Below are 20,952 nucleotides of genomic sequence, written 5' to 3'. Positions count from 1 at the left end.
CTCCAGAACTGAGGATGGAGGGAGGCAGGTGTGTCCTTGCTAGGAGGACACAAATAACACATTTGATAGTCGCCAAAAGGTTAATAATTTTGACACAAAGGAAAAAGAAAAGTTTTCTTTCAAAAATGATTACATTTCTTTATTTCTGTGTGTACATGGGGGGGAGGCTGTTGCCGTGACAGTTGTGGCGATCAGGACAACCTGCAGGGGTTTGCTCCTTCCAGCATGTATAATCTCATCCTGGGGATCAAACTAGGGGGTCAGGCAGTGTGACAAGCACCTTTACCTACCTACCACCTATCTGCCAGCCCCAGAGGGTTCTTTCAGTCATGTGGACAAAAGAGGGGCTGGAGGAAGGCTCAGCAGTCAAGAGTACTTCCTGCCCTCTGGACGACGATATTAGAGTCACAGAACCTAGGGAATGAATCTCTCTCTCTTCTGGACGATGATATTAGAGTCAGAGAACCCAGGGAATGAGTCTCTCTCTCTCTCTCTCTCTCTCTCTCTCTCTCTCTCTGAGAGATTCATTCATATATGCATATGCATATATGTAGAGTCTGCCTCAAAGGGCATGAGGCACAGGATAGGACTTAACAGAGGGAGCTAACAGTGTAAAGAGGAATGGCGTCAGGCCGGGAACCGCGGACTACTTCCGTATACCTCCTTAGTCGTCTTCACGGCGCGTGGAATGGTAGGTTTGTAATTATGGCTGCTGTTTATTAAACATTTACTACATGTTCACTTTTCCTGGACTGTCTCTCTTAGTTCTCAGAACCTCTAGTGAGAAAACTAACACAGAAGTTAAATATGTTCCAGGCCACATGCGTTTGAAAAAGGATGGCCTATACACCCAAATCCGCCTTTATTCCTAATCCTGGACCACAAAATCTGTTACCTGAACCTCCAAGAAACTCTGACTTGTTCAAGAAGACATGGCACAAATGAAAGACCGAACCTGGCCACGCTGGCTTTTAACTCCAGAACTCGGAAGACAGAGGCAGGAGGGTCTCTGAGTTCAAGGCCAGCCCGGTCTACAGAGTGAGTTCCAGGACAGCCAGGGCTACATGGAGAAACCCTGTCTCAAAAAAAAAGAAAAAACAAAGGAAGGAAAGAAGGAAGGTACAAAGGCAGGCAGGCCCGATTCAATCCAGTCTATGCACTTCCTAGAATATTTTAAGGGTCCCCTAAGCAGGCGAGAATTGCAGGGCACAGGGCAGATCGCCTGCGGAAGAGCCACAGAAAACATTCGCGTGCTTCCGTTTCTGAGCAGTCTATATCCTAGGAAACCCAAACAGAGCCAGAAGTCACTTGATACTGGATTTTATTTGTTCTGACCATCTGATCACCGTGGTAGAAACGACAATACCCACAGAGGGCGGCTCTGCCGAAGACCAGAGACACCAAAATAAACACTGCAAACAGGCCTCGAGAATAGCCTGGGAAGACAGGTTCTGTGGCAGGGTCCCAATCAGATCTCCTCTCTTCTCCGTCTGAGAGTATCGGTCCATCAGAGCTGAACTCTGGCGACCCGCAACTGACTTTGCGGTTCAAAGTCTTACTTACAATAAAAAACAAGTTTCCCGGTTACTATGAGAATTCCTGTCGCCCATGAACCAAAACATAGGACAAGAGGGAGGGAATTCAGAGTTAACTTGAGTTTTCCAGTAAACATCAAATAAGGCTGAAAACTCACTCCAGCAGAGAAACCCACGCACGACACACGACACGAGTCCCAGAAAGATCTTCCAGGGAGACAGTACTGCTATAAAGTCAGCCGATGCTGGACAAGAAAGGGCTTACTCCCCCGAGGTCTCATGCCAACCACTTAGGTTTCTTGATGCAGATCCCCTTCGTTTGGATCTCGCAGCGGCTGCTATTTCCCAAAACTGGTGTGGCAAAGGGCTTCCCACCATAAGCCGCTTTCTCTAAGGAAGCCGCAAAGAGGGAAAAGCTGCCAATGAGCTCCCTGCTATTCCAATTTGAGCCACCAGGGGGAACCTGGTTCCAGAAAACTCAGGGCCAGGTCCTGGCTTTGCTCCTAAAGAAAGATGAGGGTTGGAAAGCTGAAGCCCAGAGAGCCCGGGGGCCAGCTGGGTTTCCCCAGCACCTGAGGGCGGGCGTCCCATGAAGTCTCATGTTTCAGGAGAGCTGGCGGTTGCCTGTCTGAACGCTTCTCTGTGCCTTGGAATTGGACAGAATGTCTCTTGTGGCTTTTTCTCCTCCCTCTTTTCCTGTTGACTCTCCCCATCCGGCTCTATGAATCACTAGACTCCACAGGAGAGCCGCAGATGTTGACTTTACTTCTTTTAAGTCAACGTCAGCTCTCTCCTGCGGAGTGGGGAGCAGGCAGGAAGGTGAGAGGGTGTGGGAGGTGTGGGGGTGTGGAGGAGAACCTTTTCGGAATTGCGAGGGAGGACAAAGGGCATCTGAAGGTGTCAGGAAAAAAATCCTTTGACCCCCTTGTGATGGGAGAAGATAGGGTACCAAACGAAGACCCAATGTTGACTGTGGAACCCTGTCAGGGCCAGGAGGAAAGCACAGGGTGGGGACATTATGTGTTTTGGTGCCAGACCTTCGTGTCTGAGGCAAAGCCTCATCTCTTGCCAGCAACATACCCATGGCTCAAAAGTCAAGTCAGGCTGCAGGTCTGGAGACATATTCCAGAAGCATCCTTTCCCCTCTGCGCCTCCAAGCCTGTTTTTTGACACAAGTCTCTTGAAAAGGCTGCCAAGGAGGACTTTCTGACCCTTCTGCAGTCACTGCTCCAACTTCTCATCAGTCGGTTCTTCCTTGGGGATTTTCTTACGGGCAAAGAAGCCAAGCTACAGAGGGAAACATTCAAGTCATTGCCAGATGCCCTGACTGGGGGCCTTGCTAAGAGCCCTGCAGCTTATCTGAGGTCTTTGCGTCTGTTCTGCTCCCAGAAATGAGATTCAAATTTATTTTCTTTGGCTTAGTTTGACTCATGCAACAATTGTGGAATAAAGTGAAAGAGATCCGCACTGGACACCCCCCCCCCCGCCCCCACCCCCCATGTGTTTAACTGCCTAACATGGAGCCTGCCCTTCTTGGCAGAGTAAGATGCTTTAGATTGTGGGCACGATGCTCCCACCGCCCACAAAAGCTGGACTCACCTTCCACAGGCAGAAGACAAGGAGAGCAAGCAGGAGCAACCCTCCCAGGACGCTGCCCACGAGGATCCACAGGGAGATGGGGGCGGTGGGGCTCTGAATCACCTCCAAGAGGCTCTGTATATCAAGGAGAGTTTGTTTTGGTTTGATTTGCCACGCTCTGCCTTTGAGACTGGTTTCTGCGGATTTGCTTGTTTGTTTGTTTGTTTTTGAGGCAGAGTTTCATGGTGTCCCAGACTGCCCTTCCAAACTCATGGCAAGCTTCCTCTCTCAGCACTAGAGTTACAGGCACGCATCACCATACCTGACTTGTGTTTTCTAAGTGTCCGTTAACTCGGCTAGTGTCACTCAACATTGTAATAAAGCCAGCCCCAAAGAGAGAGCGAAACAACAGAGACCTCTATACTTAAAAACACCGAAGCAAGAAGCATGCCCGTGGAAGTGCCGTGGTGGGCTGCGGCCTAGTGGCTATGGTCCCGCTCTGGAAAAGTCCACGGTGAGACCGAAGAGATGGCTCGGCAGTTAAAAGCACTTGTTGCCTTTGCAGAGGATCTGGGTTTGGTTCCCAGTATCCACGCTGCGGCTCAGAATCATCTCCCTTTGAGGGAATCAATGCCTTCTTTGGACCTCCACTAACATGGTATTCTCACTGATGCACAGTGAATTAAATTAAAATAATAAAAACGCCTGGGAGCGGTCAGTGGTAGGAATGCTTACATCATATTCCAGAGGCCTCAAAACGCTGATACACAGGAGATGTTAAAAACTAAACTGAGAAAAGAAAGAGGCCGTCCTTTCACCTTCCCACTGCCTCTGTTTCCAGGGCTCCTACCTCACTCCAGGAGGGAGCTTCCGTCAGCTGTAGGACACTGCCCTTCTCAGTTCCTAACTTGAAGGTGCTGACCACCGTCAGAGACTTGAACTTGGCCTGTGGAACAAGCAGACGGGAAACATTGAAACCGAGCCATCGCCTGGTGGTGTGGAACCCCAAGGGCGAAGCTGAAGCTCAGTGGCATATTTATCAGGTCCTGAAGAGCAGAAGATGTTAGAAGTTGATGGGGAAAAGAGGAAGGGAAGCAGACAGAAACCCTGCTCTGAAAATACACTGTTTACAAGGGCATCCAACTCCCCTCTCCATGTTTCCTACCAAATCCCACCAATCCTGGCACTAGGATCTAAGCATGGGTTGAGTGTCCTTCAGCCTTCATGTGTCAAATCTTGGTGTCTGCTGCAAGATATTAAGAGGGAGAAACTTTACCCAACTGTTGTGTTTAGTAGTGGGCCTTTGGGAAGCGCTTGGGGTGAAACTGTTTTAGTGGAACCTTGTGACTGAATCCTGATGGCTTTGAAAGAAGAGCAAGTGAGAATGGATACCCACAAGTCCCCACCATAGGACCCAACGGAGACCCTTACAAGGGCAGAGCTGAGAAGAGCGTCGGCCCCTGAACCTAGAACACCTGCTGTTTACATTTTGTCCACTGGTCTATGAGATCCCTGAGGGTAAGGTCCATGTCTGATCAGCCTTTGTGCTCCAGCGTCTATGACAAATGTGTGTGCGTGCGTGTGTATGGTGTGTGTGTGTGCGCGCGTGTGTGTATAGGTACGGGGTCAAGACAACACTCCTGGGTGTTATTCTTCAGTACCCTTATACATTTGTCCTTTTATTTGAGACAGGGCCTCTCATTGGCTTGACATTCTTTTTTGATTTTATTTTATTTATTTATTTATTTTTTAAAGATTTATTTATTATGTATACAACATTCTGCCTCGATGTATGCCCGCAAGCCAGAGGAGGGCGCCAGATCTCAGCACAGATGGTTATGAGCCATCATGTGGTTGCTGGGAATTGAACTCAGGACCTCTGGAAGAGCAGCCAGTGCTCTTAATCTCTGAGCCATCTCTCCAGCCCAACATTCTTTTTTTAAAAGACAGGTTCTTACTGTCTACACCTGGCTTGCTGGCCTTGAACTCATTATGTAGATTAGGCTGGCCCTGAACTCACAGAGATAAACTTACCTCTGCCAACAAGGTCTGCTGGGATCTGTGTGTGTGTGTGTTTGCTTGTTTGTTTGTTTCTTTCTTTTTTTTAATATTTTTATGGTTTATTTAACTTTATTTTATGTGCATTGGTGTGAAGATCCCCTGGAACTGATCTTCAGACAGTTGTGAGCTGCCATGTAGGTGCTGGGAATTGAACCCGGGTCCTCTGGAAGAGCAGTCAGTGCTCTTAACCACTGAGCCATCTCTCCAGCCCCGTTTGTTTCTTTTTTTAACACTGTCAAGTAGGTGAGACTAGGGAGCCAGTGAGCTTCTGGGGTGTACCTGAATCACCCTCCTATGTCCCCATCATTGGGATTACAAGCACATGTCACTGCATCCAGCTTTTTATATGAGTCCTGGGGTCTGAACTCAAGTCTCATGCTTTATCTACTGAGTCACCCCACAACCCCCTCGTGACTTCTTAACAAAGGTTTGCCATGGAAGTCATTAAGCTAGCTATGGTGGTATATACCTGTAACCCCGGCACTCAGGAGACTGAATCAGGTCAAGACTAAATGCAGAGACTCATTGAAACCCTCAGGGTGGGGGATGAAGAGATGGGTTAGCCAGTAAGAATTTGCTGCTCTTGAAGAGGACCAGAGTTCAGTCCCAGCACCCAGATTACTGTAACCCTGGCTTCAGGGTACCCAATGGCTTCTTCTGTACCCGGTGAGCACTCACAAACAAGCACACACACTTACATATAGACACGCATATGTGCATATAAAAATAAATCTTGAAAAAATTTTAAATAATAAAAATGTCTGGGGGTGGTCAATGGTAGAATGCTTACACCATATTCCTGAGGCTGCTAATACCATCCTCAGTCACACACACACAACGAACACACCTGTGCACACGTGTGCATACACACACAACGAACACACCTGTGCACATGTGTGCATACACACACACGAACACACAGCTGAATCTGACAAGATGACCAAGAAAGCTAGAGAGAGTACCAGATGTGAAGAGGAATGATTTGTCTTAGCTCACCTAAGGCTTATGCTTATTACCCAGAGCTCTTGCAATATTGAAGGTGGTTGTTACATGTATTATTAAACAATATAAACACCTAGTACTAAATAGCCATTTACCATTAAGGTGCTAGTTCCCTGCTCCCACTGACTTCTGAGCACCGACCATCATAGTAAATTCAATTTCATCTCTCTAGCTTCAGAGGCTTTCATAATCTAAATCCCTCTTGAGTATGCAATTTTACTTTACTGTAAATAATATCAATTATCATATTCATTTGTTTAACAAAAAAGTATTAAACACCTGCAATGAATTAGACATGATACATGATAGGTCTTAGACTCCCCACTGATGACTTACAATTATTAAGAATTATTACTTAGAATTATTCCTGTAACAGGCACTTGACGGAATGTGAGTGGGTACGTGCACGTGTATGTGCTCGTGTGTGTGTGTGTGTGTGTGTGTAGGGGTGTGTGTGTGTGTGTGTGTGTGTGTGTAGGGGTGTATGTGTGTGTACGCGTGTGTGCGCACATGGGCTCATCAGAGTGGCTGGCTGGCGTGGGACTTGCTACATAGACCAGGCTAGCCATGAACTTTGAACTCGTAAAGATCCATCTGCCTCTGCCTTTTGAGTGCTGAGATTAAGGATGTACATTACCACACTAGCCTGATGAATTAGTGATTAGATGTGGGAATTTTATTAATTGACTCTTACGATGCAGTTAAGGGCTGCTAAGTAGAGGAAAATACAAGAGCGGTTGCTCTGCTCTATCGAGGGCTTGCCATAGGTCCACCTCATTACCTCCCTATATCAATTCCACAAGCTAGGTACAATCATTCTCATTTTAACCTGGTAAAAGCCAGGCATGGTGGCTCAGGCCTTTCATCCCAGAGCTTGGGAGGCAGAGGAAGCTGGATCTCTGTGAGTTTGAGGCCAGCCTGGTCTACAGAGTGAGTTCTAGGACAGCCAGGGCTGCACAGAGAAACCCTGTCTCCAACAAACAAACAAACAAAAAACCAAACCACAAACAAACAAAAAAATCAGGAAGAAAGATTATGAAAATGAAATCACTTGCTTATGGTCAAACAGAGGGAGGTAAACTTAAACAGGAGTCTGTCACCTCCATGTTAATGTTTCTGATAGAAGCAGAACAGATGAAAAGATTTACCCTCCGGAAGAATTCGTTGTGAATCAGCCTCAGCAGTCCAACAGAGATCTCAGTCCCCTTTGCCAGCTGTCCAAGGTGGCACCTCACCACCTGACACCGAGTGTTACTCCCATTCTATCCGAAGAGAGACGAATCAGGACCCTGGAGGGAGCGCTCCCCCTCCCATCTCCACTCCCACCCACCTTTCACCAGACACCAATCTCTACATGCATTCCTGCTCAGACAGCTTCCAGGGACTCCTACCAGTCTGTTTGTGTGCTGAAGCTCCTCTGGGTGCACAGGGGGTCCTGGGGGGTCAGTCAGATTCTGCACTGTGCAGCTTGCCTAAAGGAAGATTCAACTGGAAAGGCTCCCAAACCAGCCCCTCCTAGACCCCTGCTATGCATAATATCTTCCTTCCTCCCAAGCCCGCAGGGAAAAGAAGGGTCCCAGGAAGACGAGCTCTGAGAGCAGTGGGCCAGCAGAAGGAGTCCCCTGGTTCAGGATGGCAGGGTTCCGTGTGCTCTAGCCCAGACTCACATTGCTGGCGATGACTTGAGACAGTGACAGGAAGTAACTGCCCCCGTGGGCCACAGCTGGAAGGAGGGCTGAGATGATGAGGCCACTGACCACATGACAGCCAAGGTTCTGAACCTGGGAGAAGAAAGAGAGGCAAGGACAAGAGACCTCAGCCACTCCAGGACCACTCTTCTCATCCTTTCCCCACACAGCTATTGCTGTTTTCACACTCACACCCCTAACGAGCCAACTCCCACCAGCATGCCATCCTCCCCTCCCCCCAAAGCTGCTCACCCTCAGAGTGGTTTTGAATTCAGGGCCAGGACCCACTGGGAGAGTCCTGTAAGGGTGAACCTCGTATCGATGTAGGGTGGACTCACTGTGTGGACACCAAACCAAGAGGTGTGGCCATGACAATGGCACAGGCCACATGATCGGCATACAAACATGGATTCGGGGAAGGCAGGGTCAGCACATGGATAATGAGATAGGGATGCATGACGAAGAAGGTAACTGAATGTAACACAAACTTGATAAAAAAAAATCATGCGATCGTATCCCCATATCTCTTTATCAGGACCTGACAAAGCCCAGGAAAATAAGGTGCTTAAGAGCAAAGGTTAACAGTTTGTGCTCCTAGGAAGACTGGAGAACAAGGAAGGATGGGGGCGGGGGGGGGCACATGAAGACTGTAGGGAGCTCGGCCATACCTAGAGAAGAGGAGGTGAGGCTCGTATCGGATGTAGGCAGAGGTCTGAACTGTATTGTCCTGAAGGGTCTCATTTCTCTCCAGGCTATCGCTGTAGGGTCAAGGGGGAGACTTTCACATTCCAGTCCCTCCTCAGGGACCCCCCTCTACTTCTAGAGGAATTGGGGGTGTTCTTTCTGTCAAGACCCATGAGAGGGGTAGGGGGGCTGGAGGGAGCTCCCGTGTTCTCACCTGCTGGCAGTCAGCCTCACCAAGGCCTGGCTCAGGAGGAATGTGCAGCTAAATTCAAACTCTAACAGAAAGGTCACCTGGGGGTAAGGGACGTGGATGGAATAATGATAAATTCTTCCTTGTGGATAAACCACAGAAGAACAAGCCCCCGCCTACCTCCTCCCCAGAATTTCCACGCCCGTGGACCCCAGACCCCACTTTGTTCTCATTGTGGGCCCACACTCACCTTGGCCCCCGCCTGGAAGACTGGATGGCCCACGATGCACACCCGGGCATGGGGGGAAGGGACAGTACATTCCACCTTCACTGATTTGGCTCTCTGAAGGCAGAGGGATGAGGAGAAAGTTAGAGCCGGGGCCAGAGCTGCTCTTCCACCCACTAAGACGCTAAACACTGAGTCTTTCTTCAAGCACCCCATAGCCAACGCTCATATTCTCATCTTTCTCCTCCCCTTCACCTCAGCCCCTTCCACCGGGGATACCTGTGGAGTAAGACTGGTCAGGTGGAGGTTTCTAGAGAACCTGAGACTCAGGCTAGTGTTGTAGGCATTTTCCTTCTTGTTCTCTAGGGTTGCTGACACCAGCAGTTTCTGTCGGTCACCGTGAACCACAAATGGGGACTTCCTAAGAATTGGAGATAAACAAAAGACTAAGAGGCAAAAGAGAATCAAAGGTCTCACTTCCAACACGGTGATGCAGGCCTTTAATCCCAGCACTTGGGAGGCAGAAGCAGGTGGATCTCTGTGAGGTCAAGACCAGCCTGGTCTACAGAGCAAGCTCCAGGACAGCCAGGGATACATAGGGAGAACCTGTCTCAAAACAACAACTCTCTAGCTCCCTCGACTCCCTTTTGGTTTCCCTAGCTCATGTCCATCTAACCTGGAGCCCCTGATGTCCATGTCCGCTTGAAGTACCAGGTCTGTGATACATTCATTGTCGGGGCCGCAGTCTTTTGAGAAGGGGACCTAGAAGAGAGTTAGGGGTCTGAGGACGGACGGAAGGCAAAGAGAACAGACTTGAATTGGGGAAAAGTAAACAGAGGCTATATTTTGATCACCAGAGCCTGGCTAAGATTTCACCATGTGTATGTGGCCTCCCCTTCTCTTAAGTTCACTGGGAGGGCAGCACTGGGACCCCAGACAGAGCAGGGCATGACACTACCAACCAGCTTTCGGACAGAGGTGGACGAGCCCTCATCCAGCACAGGCCCTGGCTTTGTGGTGTTGTCCAAGGTAAAAGTCACAGTCAAGGCCACTGGCCGGAGGTAATCCGATGTATCCTGAGGGAGAGCAGAGTGAAGGGCAGATCATGGGGAACCAGGGTTAGAGTAGAAGCCAGACCTCTGCAGAATATGGTACATGTGACCGTCCATGAAGCACTTCCTATGTCCTGGGCACTGTGTCCCAAGGTGGTCACAATATGATGGAATGTGACTCAAATACAACTCTTTTGAATATATATATATGTAGTCATCCCTTTCGGTCAAGGACATGGGATGTGGCAGATCAGTACCTTGGCAGAGTTCATAGTGACACATTATAGAGCTAGGATTCCAATCCTATCATCCTGACCCCCCAAATCTGAATTGTCTCAATCTCTCTGCTTTAGTTTGGCTGCTTTAGATCTGTCTGAAACTCCACCAGGACCCAGGCTTCCCCTGACTCTCAGGCCCGATGCAGAGATGCCAAGCCATGCCTGCTCCGTCCTCACCAGTACGTGGAAGTGCAGCTGCTCACAGGTGACATTCCCTACACTGAGCTGGAGCTGCCGAGGCGACAGCCGCTGGCCCGAGCCATCAAATGCTGCACGTGCCCCAGCTGTCCACTCATCCAGTGATGCCGAGAACTGGATGTCTGGATGGGAGAGGAGAGCGTGAGAATGGAGACAGATGCAGACGCCAGGGTGGGCCAGGACTTGAGGGCTGTCTGGGCTGTCTGGGCTCACTCACAGAATCTGCGGTCCCATCGCCCTGCAGTGTGAGATGTCACTCGAAAGCACAGGGCTGCAGTGAGGCAGGCTGCTTCCTGGCCTCTTCGCCTACAGTCCTTTTGAACCACACTGATGTGCGGCGGCTTCACATCCAGGGTTGGCAGCAGGTGTATGATGGGCTGGGAGCTGGGAACGAGGTGGGAGAGAAATTGTAAAGGACAGCCCCAGATGGAGATGGAGATGGAGCTCAGTGGTGGAGCTCTTGAGCATCTGAGCTTGCACTTCAGAACCAGAAGAACAGAAAAGGATGAGAATCGCAACCTTAGTACTTGCTTTCCGTGATTAAGAAAGAAAAATAATATTAAGACTGAATATGTCACCTTTCCCAGAAGCCTAATACATTCGAGTCACTAAGCACTGATGTCAGGCTGGAGAGATGGCTGGGGTTAAACACTCTGGCTGTCCTTCCAGAGGATTCCAGCACCCACAGGGCAGCTCAAGGGCAGCTGTAAAACTCCAGGTCCAGGGGATCTGACACCCTCTTCTGGTCTCCACGTGCAGTGCACACATACACAGTGCACACATACATAGTGCACACATACACAGTGAACAGAAATACACATAGGCAAAACACCCATACACATAGAATAAAAATAAACACTTAAAACTCTTTATGTGGACTATCCTATTTGATATTTACAATAAACCAGTAAGATGGTGACAATCAGTTTTTTTTTTTCTCTCTCTCTCTCTCTTTTTTTTTTTTTTATTTTTTTTTATTTTTTTTTATTTTTCGAGACAGGGTTTCTCTGTGTAACTTTGGAGCCTGTCCTGGACCCTGGAACTAGCTCTTGTAGACCAGGCTGGCCTCGAACTTACAGAGATCCGCTGACAATTCCTTTCCTTCTATGAACTAGAACACTGTGCACTGCTACCCAAGCAGAAGCCCTCACCTGAGCAGGATGGCTGCCCCATGGGCACCCACAGCAACATCCACAAGATCATCTCCGTCCAGGTCTAACCGGCCATCCACACTTCGGCCAAAGTAGCGGAGGGCCTGTGGCATGGATACAGCAGCAATCCGCTGAAAGGAGGAGAAGAAAGCCTTAGGAAGGACTTACAGCCGCTTCTCTGTCCTCCTTTCTAACATTCCCATCCATCAAGAGAAGAAGAAAAATTTGCCTATCTCGGAGATCCCTCATTCGCCGTCTCCCTTGGCAATCTATGAATGCAGCCACTTGCTTGGTTTGACTCTTAAGCCAAGTGGATGACAAAAAAACAAAACACACACACACACACACACACATACACACACACAACTCCCTTCCCTTTCTACCACTGTGTCCCATTTTCAATTGTTTGTTTTTGTTTTTGAGACAACATCTCGCTGGCCTGTAGTCCTGGCTAGCCTGGAATTCACTATGTGGGCCAGGTTGGCCTTGAACTCAGAGATCCACCTTCTGGGATGAACCCCAGCACTGCTAACCTGGGTAGGATGGGGCCTGATTCCATTCTGGGTTCCGTGATACAGGTATAGCGCTCCCTGGTGCCCATCTTCCAGGGGAGCCCCCACAGCCACATCAGTGAAACCATCTTGGTTCAGATCGGGAAGAGCAGCCATGGCAAAGCCAAAACGAGAATCCTGGGGACGTTCTGGCTGAAGGGTTCCTTGGAGCATCAGCAAAATTTGCTTGTAGTCGTGAGGAGATAGAAGGAATTGTTTACCTGGTGACCCTCACCCACCAGCAAGCTCTAAGACACCTGTGTCTCTCCCTTTCCTCCCTTCCCATTCCCCACACATATTCTAGAGGGTCCCACCAATTCTTACCTGGCCCACCACATATACATACACACGTCCAGTCTCTTTGTTCTGGGGACCCAGGAACATGGGGGCCGCCACAAGTAAGACATCAGTTATCCCATCCTTGTCTGTATCCAATGGGCAGAGCTCACTGCCAAAGTATGAGCCAATCTGGGTGAGGTGGGTGGTGATGAGCCCAGAGAAGAGGGAAGGTAAGGATTGTGACAGCTGGGCTCAGCAGGAAGTACTCAGCACCCTGTCCACCTGGGCCTTACCTCCCTCACAGACTGCCTACCAGAACGCAGCACCCTCAGCACCCTCAGCCTGGCAGTCCCGGGGACCCAAGGGTCTCACCCTCCCTTGATGTCATACCTGATCCCCCTGGAGGCTCTGGATGACCCTCAGAGATCCATCTTTCTTTAGCTGGAAGGCGATGACTTTTCCTCGATGTCTAAACCTCGGTGCCCCCGAGAGAAAGAGGCGGCGGCCACCGGGCAGAAGCATGGAGGAAACAGAGTAACCTAGAAGAGAGCAGGGATCAGATGCCAGAGGGAAAGAGGATGAGATGAGAGCGGAGGATGTGCTAAAGGCTTAAGGTGAGTTCTCAAGAGAGATCAGTGGAAAAACTGCCTGACTTAACAAGGAGTGCCTCATCCACCCTACTGGGTCTCCCCCACCCTCCCAGGTCCCTGCAACTCTGTTACTCACCCAGGTAGGCTGCATGGTTCTGCAAGGCAGGGGGAAACTCATCTTCCAGGGCCGTTCGTGGGGGGAAAAGGCGGCGACCTTCTTCAAGCCATAGTACCGAGCCCCCCCAGTCATAGGCCCCCACCATCCCAAAGAGAATCCCATCCTGAGGGGCAGAACCGAATGAGGACACTGAGAAGACAGTGGGGAACAGGAGAAAAATGAAGTCTCCAGGAGTAAGATGCTCACAGAAAAGCACGGAAGGGCAGGGACTAGGCGGGTTAAAGGAGAAATCTGGAGGGGCCTTAGGGTTTAAGTTGAGTCAGAAGCTGGAGAGGATTATGAAAAGATCAAGAGTTCAGGGGTGTTGCAGAGGGTCAGGGTCTGTCCAACCTGTAATCGGTGGGTGGAGAAGCCAATCTCAGACATTTCTAGCCCAAAGGAGCTTTCGTTTTCCCCACGGGACCCTTGGGCATAAATAAATCGCAAAGCGCTCAGGGGAGCTCGCTGCACTGGATTCACTCTAGAATGCCCCCAACACGGTCCTCCACTTCACCCCGATAATCATTACCCTCCAGACCAAATATCCGGTCTCCCAGTGCATCCACAATGTCTGTCAGCGCAGCCTCATCTGTGACATTAAAGAAGAACCGCTCATCTGGATCACTAGCGATAGCTCTGATTTCCCGAAGGAAAGAGCTAGGGTCTCTCTGTCGCCGGAGATAGTGACCGAGGACCTGAGTTCAAGATGGGGGTCTATTAGCTGTGTGAAGTAAATTGTTAGAGCCAACTAAAGAAAAGGGGAGGAAACAACGGCTGAAGTCCAGGCGGTGGCTAATACTATTTTCTCTGTTACATATTTAGAAAACCTTTCTCCATCTCTCTTTTTAGCTCCAGAGTCGATTCTTGGTCTGGGAGATGACTCGAGGAGTAATGTGCTTGCCATGCAAACTGACAACCTGAGTTTAGATCCCCAGACCCACAGAAAATGCTGGACACAGTAGCTCAGGCTTATCTGCAATCCCAGCATGCCCCTACCAGGAGACAGGAAGCTGAGTCAGAAGACTTGACCAAGCCTGTGGGCCAGCTCGCCTGGCTTAGAGTATGCAGCTGAACAAGGTACCCAGTCTCAAACAAGGTGGAAGGTACCGACATATGATGTGGTTCTCTGACCTCCATATATATACACCATGGTATGTGCACACATGCATGCACACACACGCACATACACACAACAAACAACACACACCATACAAATACACACGCACTACAACACAAAACAAAACCAGAAAGCACCAGAGTCAAGTCTCACCGCGATCCCGTAACGTGTTACTTTTCCAGCCTCACAGGCCTTTAGTGCGGCTGGAAGCTCCTCTCCATCATGAGATTCCCCATCAGTGACAACCACCAGCAACCTTGCAGCTTCAGGTCTGCCGCCCCGGGACTGACTGAACCCTTCTGTGCTAAGAAAAGAAAAAAATGAAATACGGTCATGCATGTACGTGTGCATGTGAGTATACACACGCTCTGCACACACACATATGTATTTAACACTGTTATCCATTCACTGAGGTCAGATGTTGTGTCTTCTAGGCCATTCTCCAACAGTGTTAACATGCAAACTGGCACAAAGTCACGGCTTGAATGTTTGGGTGCCCAGAACATATAGAATATAGAATAACCTATCATCAGTGTAAGTTAGTGCCAGCTTTATTCATTCATAGATTCATTCAGTGAACGTTGTGTTTTGGTTGACAAGATCAAGGAGATGGAGAATAGACACTAGTCATGGTGTCAGGCAGTCTCCCCGGAGGCCAGTTTAGGATCGTGTTTGGAAAGGAGGTTAGGACACGAGTGGCTAAAAAGCTAAGGATCAGAATTGACATGGAAATAGCAGAGAAGAGATGGGGCTCTGGTCACAGAAACAGACAGACGAGGAGAGATACACTCAGAGACACTGTGAGATACACTCAGAGACACTGTGAGATACAGTAAGAGAGACTGTGAGATACAGTAAGAGAGACTGTGAGATACACTCAGAGACACTGTGAGATACAGTAAGAGAGACTGTGAGATACAGTAAGAGAGACTGTGAGATACACTCAGAGACACTGTGAGATACACTCAGAGACACTGTGAGATACACTCAGAGACACTGTGAGATACAGTAAGAGAGACTGTGAGATACAGTAAGAGAGACTGTGAGATACACTCAGAGACACTGTGAGATACAGTAAGAGAGACTGTGAGATACACTCAGAGACACTGTGAGATACAGTAAGAGAGACTGTGAGATACACTCAGAGACACTGTGAGATACACTCAGAGACACTGTGAGATACAGTAAGAGAGACTGTGAGATACAGTAAGAGAGACTGTGAGATACAGTAAGAGACACTGTGAGATACACTCAGAGACACTGTGAGATACACTCAGAGACACTGTGAGATACACTCAGAGAGTACTGGGCCAGCAGCCAACCGAGCCTTCCTCCATTGGTGTCTGGCCTGTGGATAAAGATAGGCACACAGACCATCTTGTGACGTACACACTATATCCCAGACCCTCTCGCGGCGTGCCGATCCTTCATCCTCCCACATCCCTTCACCATGCCTCACCATGCCAGCATTATCGCTTGGGCAGTTCTTGTTTCTCGCCCCTCCCGCCGGCTGAGGTTCCTTGCTGCTCTCACAACTTCTTCCTTGGTTCGGAAATCTCCCAGGGACCACTCGTGCACAGGGCTCTCCCCATACTGTACCAGTCCTACCTGAAAACAGTAAACCATGTCCTCCAATGGGATGTTTGTAGAGGATGGAGACAATGGAGAACAAGGGATGGAGGGGAAATGAACACCTCGCAGGCAGGTCCAGTCTGCAGCCTGTGGGTCCCAAGCAACTGCATACGGCAAAAGACAGCTATGGATGTGGCCCATACAAAATCCTCAACTTACGTCAAACATCATGAGATCTTTGTGTCTTTTTGGAAACTTAATTACACAATTCTTGAGCATAAGTTCTGTAGATGACAATGTCCTAGTGTGATGTCAAGAGGTTGGACATGCCTGATTACACTGAGCGGACGGACCATGAGGTTCTATCTCTTTCCCTCCAAACCCATCCATGTGTCCCTCACTTACCTGTATCTGCTCCGGATCAATAAAGAGTCTCCCTACCAGCCTCCGAAGGAAAGTCTGAACTTCAGACCAGGGATAGATACTATTGGAGCCATCCAAAACAATGACGACGTCCATGTATGTTGGACAGCCTAGAAGGGGGAGTATAGCAATGGGAAGCAAAGACTGGAAGGATGCTGGGGGGTGGGGAGCCAACAAGGGAAAATGTCACAGGAGGACGCGTCAATGTAAGCAACTATTAGGACTTCTTACATGCAAGGAAGGACCGTGCCAGGCTCCTAAGTGTGGGAATGAATGAAAGAAGAGATGGGCAAGTGTGAAGGATGAAATCTGCACCAGATAGAAACCTACCACCAATCTACGCCATGGGAGACCAAAAGAGCATCACTTTGGTTCGTGTGTGTGTGTGTGGGAACTGAACTAAGGGCTCTATTCATGCTCTATCTATGTGCCACTGAGGGTCAGGTCCAGCCCGGAGGGTCCTTCTGATAGTGGTAAACCAAAGAGGCAGCAGAGTCGGGCATGACAGTACATGTCTACTATGCCAGTACTTGAGAAGCTGAGACAGGCAAATCCCAAGTTCAAGGGTATCCTGGGCTATATGATAAAACTATGTCCAAAAAGGCAGCAAATCTATGGAAGGACTGGGGGAGAACTCAATAGCTGAGTGCTCACTTGGAATGCATAAGACCCACAAAAATAAGATATTGAGGATTCTGAGAAAATGTACCGGGGTAGAGAACATTGTAAATGAGAAATACAGGTATAAATAAACGGCACCCAGAGGAATAATAAGGTAAATGTAATGGGTGGGGCACAGGATGTACGGAGGATAACTGGGTTTTTTAAGTTGAAACCCTAAGCCAGATCCTGGTGTCTTGACACTCCAGTCAGGAGTCTGAATTCTAATCTGTTAGCAAGCAGCAGATTCTGCTGCAAGCACAGCTGGGGATGGTGAGGTTAGCCATGCAGAGACCTCTGTTAAGTTTGGGGGTGGTAAGGTTAGCCATGCAGACCCTCTGCTGAGTCTGGGGATGGTGAGGAGAGCCATGCAGACCCTCTGCTGAGTCTGGGGATGGTGAGGAGAGCCATGCAGATCCTCTGCTAAGTCTTTTGTTCTGTTTTCCCCACCCAGCACCCCCATCTGAAAACTGAGTTCCCAGGCCCTTCCACCGGCTCACGTTGGGCAGTAGGTGCCAGGCTTCCTTGGGGCTGGAATGAAGCATCCACACGGGCACACAGTCCAGAACTGAAGACAGAGCTGCCACAAGCACGGGACCAGAGAGGGGCACAGGCCTGGGGCACAGGTGGGCAAGGGAGATAGTTATTCCCAGATCTAAGAAGGGCTCCTCAGACATGCATCTAGTTAAAAAAAAAAAAGGCACTAAGATCACTCCATGGGTATCCTATCTTGCTCTCTAGGGATTTTAAACTCCTTGGCTCTTCTATATAGACTAACTCTCCTTACCATATTCTCTTTTCCCTGCCATGAACCTTCAGAGACCCTTTAGCTCACCATGAATCCCCCATCACCATCTGTCTCTAGTAGCGACATGCCCAGGTGCATATTCACGGCCGGCTGAGATGAATTTCCCAGTTGATAGTCTCCTGGGTGGAGGAGGGGTAGAAGAGAATGAAGTCGGGGTCAAAGGTTGGGTGCTCGAGTTCAGTGCAATTTGGGAGGAGAATGAAAAGGAATCTGTATCAAGTTGAAGGCAAGGTCTGTATAGGTTATGGAGGCAAAGAAGCTGACACACAAGGACTCGGCTCCTGGGTATCAGAATCAGGGATTAGCAAAGAAAGAGTTGGGCATCTTCTTACCCAGGTGGCCCTTGGCACATGGGGCATCGTAGGATCCCCCTATAGAGCAGCGATAAACATCCCCCCGCCGGTCACCTGAAGGCCCATCCCAAGGGGCGCCCACCAGCATCCTGAGGGGAATATGGATATAAGCATCAGGTGAACATGACTCTTTCTTCTTCTTTCTTTCTATTTGTCAAGATAGGGTTTCTCTGTAGCTTTGGAGCAGGTCCTGGAACTAGCTCTACATAGACCAGGCTGGCCTCGAACTCTCAGAGATCCACCTGCCTCTGCCTCCCGAGTGTTGGGATTAAAGGTGTGTGCCACCACCACCTGGCAAATATGATTCTTAATATAGACAAGAGGGAAAGTGCGGGGCTGGAGAGATGGCTCAGAGGTTAAGAGCATTGCCTGCTCTTCCAGAGGTCCTGAGTTCAATTCCCAGTAACCACATGGTGGCTCACAACCATCTGTAATGGGGCCTGGTGCCCTCTTCTGGTCTGCTAGCATACACACAGACAGAATATTGTATCCAATCCTGTGGTCCTCCGATTTCCTTCTCACCATCGCTGTCCACCCCCAACATGCTGCAAGACGCTGTATCCAAATTCAGCCTCTGGTGGCCCTGTGAACAGGCGTGGGTGGCGCTCATCCAGATTAAAGGGGGAGCAGAGACCTGGAAGGCCAGGATCAGAATTAGCATCAGCTGGCCAGTTGAAGGACGGGAGCGGCACAGTGATGCCCAGGACAGGAGGGTGCATCTCCAGCTCAGTGTGGCTGCCTGATTGCTTAAAGCTCACCTGGCCTCTGTCGATGTCATGTACTAAAGCCCCAGGTGGGGTGATGGGGCGACTCTCCCTGCGTGGGGGTTCTGAGGCCCTCGGCCATGCTGAAGCACAGCTGCACTTTCGTTCCCACTCCTGAGATCTCATTCACAGACACGTCTGGAAAGGTCGGGTTACTCTCCACATCATCCCTCCTACACACCCTCCTAGGCCATCAGAGTCCAAAGAGGGAGCGGGCCTTTGCGCAGCCGCACAACCACCCCTTCCAAGTTCTTCCCGAACCCGGGCCATGGGGAGAAGAGGAGGGCGAGGAGCTCCCCGTCTGGGTGTCTCCTCTTTCCGTGCCTTGACATTGTCACACTTACACTTTCTCCAGGGTCTAGGACGCTGGTGGCTTCCAGCCCTGCAAACCTCAGTGCTAATTAACTGGGCGGAACCACCAGCCTGCCCACACACATAGTTTGCCATCTATCCTTGTTAGGGTCCTATCCCCCGGCAAAAAATACTCCCCCATAATTTGTTGCTTATCTCCTCCACCTCCCAACTACCTCTTGCCCACTCCCACAATTCCCTCAAACTTTAGCTCACTCCGAAGGTCCCCAATTGTGTCCTTGCCGATCCCTTTCTTCTGACCCCAATTCCCATAAAATCAGAGCGGGTATTTTAGGAAACAAAGATTATAGGGTATTTGCAGAGAAAAATTCCAAGCCTCGTGTCCCTCCCGTGCTTCTCTCTCCCACTGTCTTGCTCCTTACGTTCAAGCAACCCTCTCTCACCCTACGCCCACCCTCCAGCATCTCTAACTTTTGATTCAAACCGAGCTCACTTTCAGAAGGTATTCTGTATGAGAGCCTCTTTGCATCCGGGAAACAGGGTTGTAAGACCAGGAACTCACTAGATGAACCCAGAGTTCTGACCACATAGTAAGGCGATTATGCCTCGGCACCAGGGAGTACCAGTGGTAGGGAGAGGCCGGGAGGGTGACTGTAGGGATCATGCTAGCTGCATGTAAGAGGAGAGACGTGGTTCTATTCTGCATCTCCATTTATATGGAGTTTAGGGCAAAGGTGTTAGATAACTAGGTACAAATCTTACTCAAGCCTTAGGCAGCTTCAACCCCTGCCATTGGGGAGTCTAAAAATATGAGTTCACATGCAAAATATGGTATCAATATTAACCTCTGACCCAAACTCCCAAATAATTTTAACCGTATGGTCCCAATTCTAAACAATTCAGGTATCTTCCATTCCCACCGGAAACCAGGAAGTTTGCTTTCCTCACCTGTCAGCAACGCCAGGGACAAGAACAGGTGAGGAGAGGAGAGGCGCGCCATGCCTGCTTGTCCTGTCTTGTTTCAAGAAGTCCTCTGTGCCTCTCTGTCCCTCTCCTTTGCTGTTTTCTTTACTTTCCCTCCTATCCTGCCCCCTCCCACTGGCAGCTAAAAATAAAGTTGGACGGAATGGGAGGGGTGGTGGTGGGGAACTGTGGGGAGCCCCAGTCAAAGAAGACAGAGGGATCTTAGTCCAGTCTCTGCCTTGGTGCTGCCCCCTGGAGGCCTCAGCTTATATTCAAAGAGAACACAGCTTTGAACCCTCTCTGAGGCTACATTTCCCACTGTTTATATTTTCAATAGTGATTTCCTCCCGTTTGGAACAGAAAGTAGGAGTTAGAGACAAATTCTTTTCGCCTTATTAATCTCAACCTGAGATATGTAGAATAAAAGCCGACAGCAGTGACAGCTGTGTCCTCCTGCTGTGTGACCTTGCCAGTCCACTGCGCTCTCTGGTCATGCTTGTGTGTTTAAAGCTTCTGGAGAGTCTTTGACTGTGAACAGGTGTGCTTTGTAGCACCGATATAATTACTTTGGTTTAAAATATCCCACCCCCAATTTAAGGAGGCTATAAATGTCTCAGGAATGGTAGAAACATCTTAGTACTTCTGATTGTCCACTACCTACTACTTTCCCCCAAGACTTAAATTTTCAATGAAAACCTGTAAGGATGTTAGTTGCCAATGCCATGGAAACCCATCCATAGTCACAGAAACTGAGAGGCCA

At 49.3% G+C, this 20,952-nt stretch overlaps 1 protein-coding gene across 1 annotated transcript; it reads right to left on the bottom strand.

Annotated features, from left to right (window-relative positions):
* Positions 1-2,756: 2,756 nt before the first annotated feature.
* On the bottom strand, positions 2,757-20,235 carry Itga10 (integrin subunit alpha 10). The gene is made up of 30 exons (XM_041638161.1): positions 20,178-20,235; positions 18,676-18,787; positions 18,133-18,242; positions 17,828-17,919; positions 17,493-17,607; positions 16,315-16,442; positions 15,797-15,945; positions 14,491-14,641; positions 13,750-13,915; positions 13,572-13,645; positions 13,200-13,344; positions 12,864-13,012; positions 12,519-12,662; positions 12,177-12,380; positions 11,644-11,774; positions 10,710-10,876; positions 10,472-10,614; positions 9,927-10,040; positions 9,641-9,726; positions 9,244-9,385; positions 8,989-9,081; positions 8,763-8,839; positions 8,533-8,622; positions 8,117-8,201; positions 7,844-7,957; positions 7,568-7,648; positions 7,325-7,438; positions 3,964-4,059; positions 3,135-3,248; positions 2,757-2,822 (listed from the first exon to the last, which is right to left on the bottom strand). The coding sequence occupies exons 1-30, from the start codon at positions 20,227-20,229 to the stop codon at positions 2,757-2,759; spliced, it is 3,504 nt and encodes a 1,167-aa protein (XP_041494095.1). The 5' UTR covers positions 20,230-20,235.
* Positions 20,236-20,952: the final 717 nt, after the last annotated feature.

The sequence above is a fragment of the Microtus oregoni genome, unplaced genomic scaffold (genome assembly GCF_018167655.1).
Source record: "Microtus oregoni isolate MIOR12 unplaced genomic scaffold, Mior012 000054F_ref0000373, whole genome shotgun sequence".
NCBI lineage: Eukaryota > Metazoa > Chordata > Mammalia > Rodentia > Cricetidae > Microtus > Microtus oregoni.
The sequence above is the reverse complement of the archived record's forward strand: the minus strand, read 5'-3'. Positions and strand labels throughout refer to the sequence as shown.